This window comes from Kryptolebias marmoratus, linkage group LG4, assembly GCF_001649575.2.
Source record: "Kryptolebias marmoratus isolate JLee-2015 linkage group LG4, ASM164957v2, whole genome shotgun sequence".
NCBI classification, from domain to species: domain Eukaryota; kingdom Metazoa; phylum Chordata; class Actinopteri; order Cyprinodontiformes; family Rivulidae; genus Kryptolebias; species Kryptolebias marmoratus.
The window spans coordinates 6,159,665-6,175,863 of NC_051433.1; the positions used below are offsets into that span (position 1 = coordinate 6,159,665).

A 16,199-nucleotide genomic window follows, 5' to 3' on the forward strand; every position below is an offset into this window, starting at 1 on the left:
TTTGATGTGAATTTCTTTCAGCTAATCTGCAAACTGCTTGAAAACGTTACCCCTTAATAAATAACTACAAGGATTCTTTTGAAATGCTTCATCAAGGAACAGAAATATGAACTCTGTAGCAAGTCTTGATTTAGCAAGGCTCAAAATCCTCACTACTTGTTTAGCCTCATGAAATTTTATGTTAGTAATTTATCCCCGCACCTCTTAAGTTAAGAATCTGAGCATGTTTTTGAGTCTCAGAGAATATTCTACGTTTAATGTTACAAAGGAAAAACAGGAACACCTTGAACAAAAATGTGACTGACGAGGACAGGATGTCATTTCTCTGGTTCAATCTAAAAAGAGATTAAAAAGTGATGTTAGCTTTTCATCAGGAATGTCCAAAGTTGTGCTCAGTTTTTGAACTAGTCTTAGAATTTCTCATCTGATTTTTTTTTTGTTCTTTTTTTACAATTTCTAATATTCAAAACCAAGAAGAGTTGGAAGATATTTTAAACAAAAAATAAGAACATAATCAGCACATACTGTATCTTGTTATATGATGGGATAAACATCACACAGCTTACATGTTTAAGTTTGTGCCGAAGCAGCTCATCTTGCATTTCACAAGACCTCCATTTTATGACCCTATCACACTTTCGGGCCTCAGATCATGCCAGTAAACCTATCTCCACAAGCTGCGGTCAAAAAGCAGTGGGTGGGTATCTCTGAGTGTCATGAAAGCCTTTATGGCCTCTTTAAACCAAGACCCACACTGAAAAATCAGCTGGAACCTGGCTGACAGACAGCAGAGCACAGCAGCTAACTCGAAAAATAGTAAGTACATTCAAAAAGGCAAGATTTGCAATTCCTAGAATGTGGTTTGTTATTTTATACCCAACCCTTTTTGCTTTGTGTATTTGACATTCTTTCCATGTTTCTGTAAATTTACTTCAAATTTAACTGATTAAGTATGAAAAATTCAAATTACAGTGCATATTAAAATCAAATTTATAATTTTTTTTGTCTTTGTCAGTTCATCTCTAAAGTTTTTAAGTTGGAATACTAAGAATGGAAAAAAAAAATGCCAATGATTCAGAGGAATCAAACAGCCTTAGTCTGATTGTAAAATGCTAAAAACACAAAATTCATAATGAATAGTAATACCCTGATACTGGAAAAAAAACTGCAGTAACTGGGCAAATTTTACATACCTCACATTCAAACACTAATTCGAATTATCGCAATCAAAATTCCTCCACACTATCCTTCTGAAAAAGATAACAGCAACTAGCTAAATTTTAAATTAGTGTGAAGCATTTAATCACACACAAAAGGTAAGTAAAAATGCATGCTCTTGTATTAAAGGGAGCTGAGAAGTTTAAGTGAGAAAACTGGCATTCATAAATCAGTTCACTCATAACACCCTGGGCAAAGCTATTTTCTCTCTCAGACAAATTTAGCTTCACAGCAGCTCGGCATGTGTACAAAATTTTGAAATACGCAGACACTGTGAGAGCTCTGCTTGATTCTATTTATTTATATTCACTTGTAATAGTTTAAGTACCTATTATGTATAATTAAGGACCACAAGGATCCTGCCATTAGACTAATGTGATCAGACAAAAAGAAAAGTAAAAAATTGTGAGAACTGAGTCGTCTACCTAAGATTTATCATACAGGAAGTTGTTTATATCATGTTTGGACATGTATGTACATTTAATATTAATCTAAATAAAGTTTAACCTCTAACAGTATGACATGGCTGCTGACATGCTGACACTTCCAGCCCTATAGAAAATATTACCATAATGTATGATGGATTATTTTAACAACTATACAAAAAAGCCAAATTTTTTAACTACGCAGTGATCATGTATTTAATTTATTTAACTAATGGCCACCAAAGTGGGACCATCTAATTCCTAAAATGGCTGTAAACAAGTTTACATCTGCATTCAGAGAGTTCTGGCACTTGGTATGTACCCATAAATTATTCTACTTACAGTATAATACAAATTGAATGATAACGCTCCATCTAATACAGCTGTATTCATGCAGCACATCAACTTTTCACACTACAACTCAAATTATCAATTTTTATTTTAATTTTTTTGTTATGAAGAGGTAGGAGCTACCACCTACATCCCTTAGGATAAAAATGCATCTAATCTTAAACCTCAAGTTTCCAAAACGATAAGCGATACTCAGTGCAGATTCCAACCATCTGGAGGACATAAATTACTTATAAGACGGATGGAATGTGTATGATCACCAACACTGGTCAAGCAAACCCTTAAGCTTCACAACACTGAAACTAAATGACATGTTCTTTATTTTATTTTATTTTACCAAAGATGTCAACAATAAAACAAATATTTGTGCTTATTTAGTTATTTGTTTTAACAGTGTTTTGTGCTTTGTGAGTATTTCTTACAGTTTTAGGTACAGCACTATAAATAGACTTGAACTTGTTCCGCACGGCCTCTGGAACAAATGACCCCATCAGCTCATGAAGAAAATAAAGACAGTTAAAGTTGCATATGAGCAAACAGTGACACAGTAAGAGCTTTAAAAGCATTACATATATATTTTTTTTTTGTATAAACAGAAAAGTTGATGTCAAGATGTTTAGGATTTGCAAAGCTAAGGATGAGCAACCTACTGCTTCCGGGCAGGGTAAGTCACTAAAAACATATCTGTTTGTTAAAGACAAGCTACCCAAGTCAAAATGTATTAAATCAATACATTTACTGAATTCATTCACCATTTTTTGATATTTATAAAATACAACCATATGTTTGTGTGATGAAAGTAAAAATTAAGAAGAAATCAAGGGTGCCTGGAGTTATGATCACTCAGTATGTGGAAGAACTACCGCAGGGAATGACCACTCCAGATTTCACTCGGAAGCCTATCGCTCTCACTATTCAAGAAGGTAACATAACAAATTTCTGATCACACACATTTTCACAGTGATGTCACCTAAGGTAATGACAATGCCCTCTATTTTTGCTGCTATTTTTGAAGGAAAACTGGCCATCTTCAGAGCAATCATTACTGGTAACCCTACCCCAGCTATAACCTGGGTGAGGAATAATGGGGAAATTGATGATGGAAGATATAAAACCGTATTTGATACAATTTCTGGTGAACATCAACTGCAGGTATAATCAGTGTGTGTCATAAATGTTTAAAGCATTGCGTAATCTGTGTAAATTAAGTTTAGCAAAATCAGAGAATTCTTTATTTCTTGACAGATACCAGATGTTTGTGTGGATCAAGCTGATACCTACAAGTGTTATGCAAGAAATGAGTACGGAAAAGCAGTTGTAACTGTGACACTCAACGTCATTGAAGGTTAGATCCTTATTCCGTTTTATTATGAGTCAAATCAATGTATTAAGAAAAAAATATTGAATTTAATTCAAATTTGCTTTATTTAGTTGGCTATAAAAAGAACAAAGCAATGCAACAATCAAGAACAGGTACATTTATTTCCTGCACAATAAACTGTTAATCTGTAAATTAAGAAGTAAAAAAAAAAGCCTAACTGTGGTGCTGGTTGTGTTATAGCTATCAGAGAGTTACCCGAAGACTTCAAAAAGACTTTGAGAAGCACGTAAGTCATAGTTCATGAATAAAACAAGCTCTTTTTATTTTAATTTTGAGTATAAACTTTATTTTGTTTTTATGAGTTTACCATTTTTTTCTGATATTTTTTAAGGGCGAACAGAGAGTCTAAAGAAGAAGCAAAGCTAGAAATTGATGAGAATTTCTGGGACCTGCTACTGAGTGCAGAGAAGAAAGAATATGAGAGCATTTGTGCACAATACGGTATCACTGATTTCCGTTGGATGCTAAAGAAACTGAATGAAAAAAAGCTACAGAGGGAGCAGGAACAAGAGCAGGTTTGTTTCATTTATATGTATGTGTAAAGCAGCTACACAGCTTAACATGTCTAAAATGAGCTCAACATTCTCTTTTTCCCCTAATTTCATCACTATAGGTTGTTGAAAAACTCTGCAACCTGAAGCCCGTTGAGCTGAAACCAACTGGTGCTGCAGAGTTTGAACTTGAAATGTCACTCAAAGACCCCAACAGCAAAATATTCTTGTTTAAGGTGAAATGTCGAATTTTTTTACATTGACATATTTTTCTAAGATGATTAATTGAAACCTCTGAGAGTGAAACCGTATACTTTGCTAACATGTGAAAATCATGCTTTTCATATTGACAAATTTAATGGCAACCAATGTTTAAACAGGATGGAGTAATGATCCCTTTCGATGAGGACACAGAAGTAAAACATGGACTTAAGCGAGTGGGAAAGAGATTTGTCTTCAGCATAAATGGTGTTAATCCCGAAGATGCAGGATTATACCAACTGGAAGTTGATGGAATTAAAATCTTTTCAACTGAATTAAAAAGTAATTTCATACAAAAAGCAAACTACTTAACTTGCACACAGCACCATTAAACTGATAAGTTGTGAGACTGGTGCTGTGTGATTTGACACTAAATCATAAATGAAAACTTTTTGTTGTTGTTTTTGTTGTTGCTTTGTTTAGTTCCAGTTGTGGACTTCTTGGTTAAGATTCAGGACGTGAAAGCACAAGAACGAGAGGATGCTGTGTTTCAGTGTGTCCTCTCACATCCGATGAAAAAGATCTCCTGGATGGGGAAGAATAACCCACTGGAGCAAGGAGACAAATACGATATCACTGTATCAGAAGACTTGCTGATCCACAGTTTGGTGGTTAAGGACTGCCTGCTTCTGGACAAAGGAATTTATGCAGCCGTGGCTGGAATTAAATCCTGCAATGCCTGGCTTATAGTAGAAGGTATGGTTCTGATTTTATTTGTATTTTATTGCACGTAGTTTCTGTCTAAAACATTTTATACCTAAATGAAGATGAAAATAGGACACAATGCAAGCTTTATTTTAAATATGAAAAGTCTGTCCAACAATAACATTTTTGTAAAACTGTGTATTTATTATTAGCTGACAAGGATCCAAACATGGTAGGAAAGAAGAAAGCTCGTAAGACAACTCGTGCAGGTGGTGGTGGAGATGATCTTCTCAGGATTGCCCAGGAGCAACAGGAAAAGTTACAAAAAGAGAGAGATGAGATTATTGCAAAAGTGAAGGAAAGAGAAGAGGAGGAGGAGTACGAGGAGAAGGAAGAGAATGAGGAGAAGGAGGATGCAGCAGCCTCTGAAGTAAGAGATAAAACATCAAAATGTGAACCCAAACCACAACCAGAAGTTCAACCTGAAGTCCAACCAAATGAACCATCCCAAGTAAAGGCAGAACCAAAAGTAGAAGCAGCAACAGATTCAGGGAAAGCAGATATACCAGAACCTACAGTTGTAAAACAAGAAGAGGAGAAAGTATCAAAACCAGAAGAACCTGCACCAGTAAATGAGGAAGAAGATGCTGCTAAAGAAGAGGAGCCTGTTCAAGAAAAAAGACAAAGAGTGAGAACAGGCCCTCTTGTTCCAGAAACTGTTGTTGGTGAGATGCAAAAGGACATAGATTTCTTGTAGATATTATCAGTTTTATTCTGGATAATGTTGTGTGTACTGGATACTCTTGTACATTCCCAACAAACATTAGGGTTGTATTTTTCTGTTTTTAGACCCAGGGATTTACTTCACCGGTGGTCTGTCAGATGTTTCAGCTATTATTGGCACTGATGCGGAACTGCTCTGCAAGCTCAGCAGTGAGAGCGGTGATGCTGTATGGTACAAAGATGGAAAAGAGGTAAAGTATATAAGAGTTAAAAAAATAAACTCACCTCTAACCATCTGAAATGTTTGGATGCTTATATCTACATTTCCATTTCAGATAACAGCAACAGACAATATTAATATTGTTAAAGATGGAACTTATCGCAAACTACTTATCAAAAACTGCAAAGAGGATGATTCTGGAAAGTATAAATGTGAAGCTGATGGGCGTAAAACTGAAGCAGTGCTAAATGTTGAAGGTAATGTAATGATAATTATTAAAGTAACCCACGCAAACATTGTAAGAGGGTAGCCAAGATGAAAATCTGCTAGACACTTCTTTTAAATTAATTAAGCTTATAAATATTCCAGATTATGGGTGGCACAGTGGAATAGTGGTTAGAGCTGTTGCCTCCCAGCAAGAAGGTTGCAGGTTCGCTTCCCAGCCTGAGGCCTTTCTGGGTGGAGTTTGCATGTTCTCCCTGTGCACACGTGGGTTTACTCCGGGTACTACGGTTTTCTCCCACAGACCAAAAAACATGCATGTTAGGTTAATTGATGACTCTAAAATTGTCCCTAGGTGTGAGTGAGAGTGTGAATGGTTGTTTGTCTCGTTCGTCTATATGTGCCCCTGCGATGGACTTGCGACCTGTCCAGGGTGTCCCCCGCCTCTCGCACAGTGACTGCTGGGGATAGGCACCAGCTACCCGCGACCCGGAATGGAGAAGCGGTTAAAGAAAATGGATGGATGGATGGATATTCCAGATTATTTTTTTGTTGCTTTGTTGACTCTTCAACTAGATCCTCCACGAATCAATGCTGATGACCTTGCTGAGTTTTCGAAACCCGTTAGGATCAAATCCGGAAAAGATGCAGCCTTCAAGCTATCGTTTGTTGGCCGTGAACCCATGAAAATCCAGTGGTACAATGATGGCGAAGAGCTTGTAGAAGAAACCAATATCAAGATTGAGAAGTCTTCCTCACACAGCCGACTGCTGCTAACCAAATGTCAACGTAGAACCAGTGGAGAAATTAAGATTAAAATTAAAAATGAATGTGGAACAATTGAGGCCATTACACAACTCACTGTATTAGGTAATGTTTTGCAATTACATTTTATTAACAAAATGTTCTAATTCATAAAACAGTCAAATAAATTGGATAATTACAGTTGCTTTTTTTGACTACACAACAGATAAACCAACACCACCTCTGGGTCCAGTGGATATAATTGAAAGTTCTGCTTCTTGCATTGAATTCAAATGGAGACCTTCCAAAGACAGTGGTGGATGCTCTGTGACCAACTACATTCTCGAGCGCCAGCAAATTGGTCGCAACAGCTGGACAAAACTGGGCAAGATAGGCCCAGAGCCTAAATACAGAGACACAGATGTGGATCATGGCAGAAAATACTGCTACCACATCAGAGCAGAAACAGATCAAGGCATCAGTGAAATAATGGAGAGTGACGACATCCAGGCAGGAACAAAGGGTGAGTTATCTCAGAAGTGCAAAACACAGTAGGTCTGAAAAACATTTTTAATTGTGACATTATTATCTATTTGATCCTGTCTTTAGCATACCCTGGACCTCCATCTACACCAAAAATTGTTAGTGCTTTCAAAGACTGTATCAACATCGCTTGGACTGCACCAGCTAATACAGGAGGAACAAACATTTTGGGATACAATGTGGAGAAACGCAAGAATGGCAGTAATTTGTGGAATATTGTCAACCCACCTGATGAGCCCATCAAAGGTTAGGTGTTTTATTTACCATTTAACACATATGAAATAGTGAGGTGAGATCTGTCAGAAAAATAAGATTATATCCAAGTTTATCACCCCAACAGGAAAACAGTATGGAGTAAAGGATGTTGTTGAAGGAATTGAGTATGAATTCAGAGTATCAGCTATCAACACATCTGGTGTTGGTGAGCCAAGCGTACCCTCTGAATTTGTGATTGCAAGAGATCCAAAAAGTGAGAATCAATTTAACAAAAGATAAGCTATTATTGCATCTGATTAGTTGCTTCAGTTTCAATGTATACCTTCCCCACTGTTTCCACTTTCAGAACCTCCTGGTAAAGTTACTGACCTGAAGGTGACAGACTCCACATACACTACCTTATCACTGAGCTGGACAAAACCCGCTGAAGAAGAAGGTGTCCAAGATGAGGCCAAAGGCTACTTTGTGGAACTCAGACCAGCAGAAAACCCAGAATGGAATCGCTGCACCTCCAGCCCCATCGCCATGACCTCATTTAATATTGTGGGTCTGAAGTCTATGGCAATATATTGGGTAAGAGTTATAGCCACCAATGAGGGTGGAAATGGTGAGCCTCAAGAGTTAGACAACTACATCATTGCAATGCCTCCTCCAGGTGAGTCAGTAAAAGTTGAGACTTCATTTCAATAATTTTTCTAATTATGTATTTCTAAAAATCTTCCTTCATTTTTACAGTCAGACCTCAATTCACTGACAGAAAAATGAAGAACTTTATGGTAATAAGAGCAGGGAATTCTGCTCGAATCAACTTCAACTTTAAGGTTTGTTAAGTTCTCATGAAATAAATTTTACTTTTAACTGTTTTCAGTTCAAATTTTCTTTATAATTGAAGTAAATACTATCTGTGTTTTAGGTGCTGAGGTGACATTTTTTGATGTAGCACCTATCTTTAAATAGTGCCCTAACTCTTAAAACAACAGTTGGTAATTAAAACAATGCATTATTCTAATGAATTTGTGCATAAAATTAACAACAAAACTAAGTTTTAAGCAAGCTAAGCATAAACACAAACACTTAAATTTGCTGAACAAATTCACACTATAAATAAAGCCTAGCCCGATAATTAACTAAATGTTTCTGTTGTCTCTAATATCCACTGAAGAGCACCAGAAGATAAACTGAATAATAATCAGCAGCTCAGACACTAAACTGAAACTAAAAAAAGGCATCAAAACATGCACTTCCACTTATTTACTGTCAATTGTTTGAGGAGAAATGTTATGTCAGTTGTCAAACCTAGGTTTAAAGTAGCAGTTCAAACTTTTTTCTGCATCTTGAAAAACATATATATACAGTAAGTTTAAGTACATATCCTATCCTAAATCTGTAAGTTTCATTATTTTGACAGGCGTCTCCAATGCCAACAATAACTTGGCTAAAGGATGGATTGCCAGTTCCTAAATATGTGACAGTGAGCAACACAGACACATCATCACAGTTGATGATAGCCTCCTCAGAGCGCCATGACACAGGGATCTACACCATCATTGTCAAGAACCTTGTTGGTCAGGAGACCTCCAGTGTTGAGATAAGAGTTACAGGTACAGTAAAAATCACGACTTGTCCATCAAATTAATCCATTAATGAACACTATGAGCCAACCCAAAAGCTTTTTTAAATCGTTACTCAAGAGATACAACATACTTTTACATTCAAATACAAGAAGCTATTTACCATGGCACTTATTTGAGAGAACTTTGAAAATGAGCAATTCCAGTAAACTACAAACAATTTCAAGCCAAACATAATTTTGGAATTGACTCTGTATTTGTCATGTGACATCAAAACACTTAATAATTTCCTACCTGTTTGTAGATGACCCCAAGCCTCCAGGACCCGTAGAGCTGGAGGAGAATGTGCCAGGAACAGTCACAGTTTCTTGGATTCCCTCACCAGATGAGAAGAAAGATGACAGATTGCACTACGTGATCACAAAACACGATTCTCTTAAGTGCACTTGGCAAACTGTGGCTGACCATCTCTTCAACAACAGGTTCACTGCCCCAAATATCATGCCAGGAAGGCAGTATAAGTTCCGGCTATATGCCAAGAATGACATGGGTCTTTCTGAACACTCTGAATCAGCAACCTGGGAAGTGCAGAAGAAAAAAGGTAAGTTTCAAAATGAAACAAATCTTTAGAATTTATTTGAGGTTTAATTAAAATTGACTAAATAAAAGTTTTGTTTAAAAAAAATGCTTAAGGTTAACACAAAACTGTGTAAATTTATCATCAACAGCTTTAGGACAATCATTTAACATGCAACCTTTTAAGCCATTTCAAGCCATAAAAGGCATTTGGATGATGTAAAAATGCATTACAAATGGAGACAAAGTGAATTTTTATTGCTTTATTGAGATAAAATGGCAAATTGTTTAAATAAATACATGCAAAGTGTAGCACTGTGCTCTATGTGCATTACTATGGAGAAACAAATTACATGTAAGTGTTTGACACATCCATCTTTTTTTACCTAAAGATCATCCTCTTTAAAAAAAACAACAAAAAAAACATTGTTAATTTGTTTACAGCAAATCAACATTTGGTGACATTGCAACATATATGAAAATCAATGTAAATATAGTCTTTCTAAAAAAAAATAAATCTAATAAGTTTTATTCATTTGTTTCCAATAACAGACATAATTATCAATATGTTTTGGATGGCCAGATTATTTTTATGTCTTACAAGGTTGTTATTTATGCTTTCAGAGAAGTTTTCTGTGACACTTCCCAGCTCCAGGAGCTGTAGTTTTGAGATGCCTCCATCATTTTCTGTTCCACTAAAAATGCACAAAAGTCCTGAGAGCTACGAGTGCTACATGAGTTGTGCTGTGACAGGAAACCCCAGACCACATGTTACCTGGTACAAAAACAACATCAGCCTCAACACCAATACGAACTACTACATCACCAACACATGTGGCGTCTGTTCCATGCTCGTACTCAACGTGGGGCCCAAGGACAACGGGGATTACACTGTTGTTGCAGAAAATCCTCTGGGCCGAGAGGAGTGTTCAACAAAACTTGTTGTTGGAGGTATAAATAAGTTCACATTTTGTTGTGTTTAAGTTTGCTGCGGTGGAAATCAAATTTAATATTTCTCACTCTCATTTTCTTATTTAGATTAACCTGATGAAGTGATGCTGAACTCCTCAAGACTCCTGTTACATCAAAATGATTGGAGCAACATTTATCTGTTCTAATTGTTTGTCTCATTTCATTTTATTGCTACTTTGGTTGTTTTGTTTTTTGTTTTGTTTTTTTCATTGGGTTTAAATTGAGTCAATGAAAAAACATAAAGCACGATGACAAATAAAGGGAATACCATTAAAAAAAATCATCATATCTACAGTATATATCTAAGTTTGAAGGTATGCACACATAAAAACAGGAGAGAATCAAACAAAAAATTCTGCTTTCAGTAAAACTAAATTAAACTTCTTAATGAAAAGAACAGATATCTGAGATTCAGACTTCCTGATATGCCAACTCTCTACCCTTAGTAGCTATCATCCACTTGTTGAACTGTAGAGGTACTAAGTTACAGTCAAGCAACAATATATTTTTCCATTTTTTTTCAGTACACACCCTCCAATCCCCAATAAAAGGTTTATGTTAACCACTACATGCAGCTGTCTAAGGCTATAGTTTGGAAGTGAAGCACTTTTACAATTGTCCCAAGATACCACGATTAAGAAATATTACATAAAAAGACATTAAGAAAACAACATAATAATGTCCCAATGTTTAGTTCTTTTAAAACTTCTGGAAAATACCATTAGTATACATATATATTGATATACCACATGAATTTAAACATTGACCTGAAATTACAAACAAACATGTATAATAAGTAATTTTGAGACAAACATGATTTTATAAGTCAATACCATCTAAAAGTTATTTAAACATTACACTTGACTCCACAAACAAATTTGTATGATGGTAATGTAAAAGAAAAATGTATTAATTTTTATTTTAATTTATTAATTTATTTATTTAAAATCCAGCATCACCAAAGTAAAAAAATAATAATAATGAAATACATGTTTTACAAATATTTCACCAAAATAAAGTGATTAGAAATGATCCACTACAGCCAACAGGTGGTTTTATATTTCTCTTTCACAGTCAAGCTGCTAAACCATTGATGTTATATTATTTGCACTTTAGTACCACTCAATTAACTTAGTTATAAACAAACAACACCTCTTTTAAATAATTTTTGTTCAACAAAAAAAAAACAAAAGTATAAACAGTGATGTAGGCTCAGTTTCTTAATGTTGCATTAAGATACAATTTAAGCATTTTCTCTCTCTAGAATAGCAACTTAAACCCTTACATAAATCCAGCTTAGCACATTTAACCAAATCTTTCTCTATCCTTGGTGGTGTGTGTGGGTTTGTATGTGTGTTGTAATTCAGTACCAATAGCATGCATTTTTTATACATTCAATTACAAGGTGGCTTGTTTACAATCCCTTTCAGCTCCCCATATAAGGCTGTCATATCATGAGCCATTTATTGTGCCAATGCACTGCTTCTGCCTTGACAACTGTGCTATTGCTTCAAATTTCATTTCTACCGTCAATATGTGTTTGCTAGCTTCCAGATGATAGTCCAGGGATGTTGCAGAAAGTTGTAACTGAAAACATTTCACATGTATGACTGTATGCCAGCTTGTGTGAGTCTGAGGACATGTTAACATCTACGTGGCATCATGCTATTATCCTTTCAGTGGGAGTTTATTATGTATCACTTACACACAGGCCGTAATAAAAACAAATCACAAATAAGGCTTATTTTACCCTTACATACAATTAAGAATACATAGAAGTTATTATATTTCTCATAATAAAAAGAAACAAATTAAAACATCAAACATTTGTAAGAATTTTACAGTGCATTACTTGTTAAAAACAAAGTGTAAAACCTTCCTGGGAAATATAATAATAACAGTAATTTTACAACAAATGAACAGGCTGCTAAATATCCCAAGTGTGCTTTGCAGATCACATATTCTAGAAAAATAGTGTTTTTCTAAAGGAGTGGGGTGGTTCAGTATTTGAAAGCAAGATAATGACTACCTTTCTTTGGTGTTATTTCACATGTTTAACTGGCCCTGAGCCTCGGCAAGGAACCAGCAACGATATCACTGAGACTTCTGTAATTCCCCACTCTTGTGTTGTTTAATAGACAACAAAAGCTCAAATATGCTGTAAGTGATTTATTTTCCAGTATGTCACATTCAAACATTCATGTCAAATAAAGCAATTTCTAACATTGTCTACATCAAAATCAAAGAGATTTGCAGTTATTAGAACTGCAAATCCACTTCAGTGAAAAGCTGGCGAATTGACGGGTTTCAGAAACAATACTTCTGATTCTATTCAGATCTTTGGATGCATGACATTACCAAACAATCTAATCTGCTACATTTAAACTTTTGACAAAGTCTAGTCAATTTTGCTCAGTTGAAACCTTGAATAAATCTTGTACAAGCTCCCTCTTGGTTTCAAACACCATTATATTCCTACTCAGTCAATTATGTCTTAATTTTTACAGATGGGTGAGATAAATGGCAAGTAATGAGAAGCCTCTTACAACTGCTACAGTGTATTTAGAGCTAAAATATTGTTATAATATTCATATCCAGAAAAATGACTTGGTGATATTGACAAATTAGTGAACATAAGTAGAATAACATAAAATAATGTTATTAAGTTGAAGCATAAGTGTAAATTGCTTTCATCAGAACTTAAGATTAAGTAATGTATAAGTTCAAGTCACCATATAGAGGAAGGCTCGCTTACAAAGACCTGGTCATAATGTCAGCTGTGATTTACAGGCATATTAAGATTTCTCAGAAGGAAAGTTCACAGTTTTAAGTTGCATGTGACCGATCATATGGCAATCCAGTTTACTCATCTTCCAGCAGCTGAGAGCCGCTGAAACAGTAGAATGTCACGTTTACATCAGGTGATGCTAACTTTTAGAAGGAGAGGATATGAGTAGTCAACATGTCTGAATTATCTTTAAGCTGAGAGTTTGCTTTTTTTAGCAACACAAATTTCTGAAGACAGTTAATTATTCAGTTGCTTTGCTTGTTCAGCTTGGGGTATAAACAAGGTTACAACTTAAGAATATGAATATTGCAGTTTTCCATATCAGCTGTGAAGCTCTTACACCCAACCCTGCTGTTAGATTAGAAAAAGCACTTTTTGTAATGAACTAACACACCATTGGTTATAAAAAGCTACACAATCCATAATGTCACTCTGCTGTTAGTCTCACTTCTGCGGTGGCAAGAAAACATATTCGGAACAAAAAAAATGAGAAAGTAAATATTCCTAAGATATGGAAAGCATCACTACATATCTGTTCTCAGGATGAATTCTGGACATTGATTCAAATGTATCACCACTAATAGTTCATCGTTCTTGCTGACAATAGGAATACAAAAGACAAAAATAAAAAGATCCAAAGTCCCAGGGGTGATGGCAACACAAGTTATGAAGACACTGACAAAAGGGAATGAGATCCAGATTTCACCTGCAAGCTGGTTTCTTTGACCACCAAACAGGCTAAGACAAAGACAGAGTAATTTCTTTATAAATTATTTTTAATTTAACTAAATAAATAAATAAAAGGTGTGAAGATTAAGATTCAAACCAGAACAAATGACAGTATTGGTTAAAATGTCAGGGATAAAACTAATGTTCTGCATTTGCCGCCTTGAAAGCCAGTTACTGTATGTATTGATACCCTGTGTAGATTACAGATCAATAATCAGGCTGAGAACTAATGCACACATTGGTACATTCTTCTTGTTTGTAATGGCCACTGTTTTGCTTCTCATCTTTTTCTTTCTTTTGAAACAGGATTTTTTTTTAAGTCATTGTCATTGAGGATCCGAAACAAACTGCAACTTGAAACCATCAAGAAAAAATAATGGAGATGAGCCTGAAACACTCAAAAACCTGGGCAAACACGATCCCAATATCAATGTGATAGGGACTATCAAATCACAGCAACAATCTTATATAGGAAGTGGTATCGTAAAAATAGCTCAGACTGAAAACCTCTAAACACAGAGGAAAGAGGGTGTTGGATTACATGAAGGTCATTTTGTCTTCAATCGTATTATTTTGCTTTGCAAGTTACTTTCAGTGACTGAAGGAGCAACACGATACACAGTACCCCCTGACCCCCAACAACTAATAGAGCACCATTTACAACTGGTTCGAATTGAAGCCATCCTGAATCTGTCTGTCACAATAGCTATGTGAGATATGATTTTATGTGTGTGTGTGTGTGTGTGCATTGTTGTTTGACTTTTAGCTAATCTCAGCAAAGAAAAAAAAAATGGAACTTCTCAATCTGACAGTTCAAAGTTACAGAAATGACAATTGTAGAGTTTACAGATTTGCATCGGGAGAACTGAGAACACGGACACAGGTAAAGGTCACGGTTGAAGATAAATGTGATGCTTTCTTCGTGTGATAAAGACAAATGTGATGGTGCAGAAAACGGTTGTGTGGTTTGTGTGTCCTAAACATGCCTGAAGTTGACAAATACAATTTTACATGTTCCCCAACATCATTAAGTCAGTAAGGTTGAGCCAAAACCCCACTTTATAGATGCCCTCTGAACCTCAGCATAAAGATGACTTTTACATCACTTAACATCAAAAAGAATGTTTCAGAAATAATTCACCATATTTTTTAAACACATAAACCAGGTCCACCAGAGGGTCCAGTGGAGATTATTAAAATTGCATCTTCAAGAACAGAGATCAAGTGTTAATGCTCCCAAAGCTGCTCTGGGCTCAACCCTAACCAGCTAAATTATAAAATGACAGCAAACAGGACAGAGTCTGATGTCTCTGATGCCCTCTTTCAGAGAAAGGCATCTGACTCGCAGAAATAAATACAACTGTAGTACTAATGCAGAAAATCCTGAGGGCATTAGTGACACCCTGGAGCCCGCTGATAGCATTACGGCTGACATAATGAGTGATTGTAGGAAAATTAAATCTCATTAAGCACTCTTCAGCAAATGTTATTTCCCTCAGGTTGTTATTGTGCCAATAGATAATTTGTGTGATTGCTTCTGATCACCCAACTCTGTCACAATTTAAAGTAGTCACTCCAGATTTTTTTTTAATTGTTAGTTATTAAACTCATATTCAGACATGAAATACATTTAAGTTACAACTGAGAGAACAAATCAATCCAACAAACTCTGACTGGCCTTGATGCCCACACGTGGTTTAGATGATAGTGACAACAGAAGAAAAACGGAATATTTCACCTTTTTATTTCTTTGCCAAGGTAAAACATTATGTGGGTGAAGTCGGACGTGATTTAGCAATTAGTCACAGATGGAAACAAGTAACAGCCTTACACACTAGCATTTAAAAAGAAAAAGTTGTGGAAATGGTATTAGTATTTCTGTTCTTGTAACTACTGCCTGCCAACATTATATGAATATTAATTTCCTAATCTTTTGGTGTTGAACGAAAGATGAATTTACTAAAATGTGCTATTCTTTCCAGAGATCAGATATATATTAAATAAACGGATTTGTTTAGTTAAATGTTATACAACTGGCCTCAAATTATTTAGTACTGTGGAGTAATGCCACAAAAATAGATATTCATATTAGTTTAGTCACCATATCAGGAAAATTAAAAGAA

At 35.5% G+C, this 16,199-nt stretch overlaps 1 protein-coding gene across 1 annotated transcript; it reads left to right on the forward strand.

Annotated features, from left to right (window-relative positions):
* Nucleotides 1–130: 130 nt before the first annotated feature.
* On the forward strand, nucleotides 131–13,006 carry LOC108231589 (immunoglobulin-like and fibronectin type III domain-containing protein 1). Its single transcript, XM_017408676.3, has 24 exons — nucleotides 131–816; nucleotides 2,591–2,658; nucleotides 2,795–2,917; nucleotides 3,010–3,146; nucleotides 3,240–3,339; nucleotides 3,426–3,467; nucleotides 3,556–3,601; nucleotides 3,707–3,890; nucleotides 3,989–4,102; nucleotides 4,247–4,409; nucleotides 4,551–4,823; nucleotides 4,985–5,497; nucleotides 5,622–5,746; nucleotides 5,831–5,972; nucleotides 6,514–6,807; nucleotides 6,908–7,204; nucleotides 7,291–7,470; nucleotides 7,565–7,693; nucleotides 7,787–8,095; nucleotides 8,176–8,261; nucleotides 8,849–9,041; nucleotides 9,316–9,612; nucleotides 10,212–10,538; nucleotides 10,626–13,006. Exons 2-24 carry the CDS (start codon nucleotides 2,607–2,609, stop codon nucleotides 10,628–10,630), a joined length of 4,131 nt encoding a protein of 1,376 aa, XP_017264165.1. The 5' UTR covers nucleotides 131–816; nucleotides 2,591–2,606; the 3' UTR covers nucleotides 10,631–13,006.
* The last annotated feature ends 3,193 nt before the right edge of the window (nucleotides 13,007–16,199 follow it).

What these genes read in the sequence shown, in the direction of transcription:
- LOC108231589 (XM_017408676.3), top strand. Translation starts at nt 2,607, where the DNA reads ATGTTTAGGATTTGCAAAGCTAAGGATGAGCAACCTACTGCTTCCGGG. An exon ending in AAAAAGACTTTGAGAAGCAC is followed by an intron (nt 3,602 to 3,706) that starts GTAAGTCATAGT and finishes ATATTTTTTAAG; the next exon opens with GGCGAACAGAGAGTCTAAAG. An exon ending in TGTTCCAGAAACTGTTGTTG is followed by an intron (nt 5,498 to 5,621) that starts GTGAGATGCAAA and finishes TTCTGTTTTTAG; the next exon opens with ACCCAGGGATTTACTTCACC.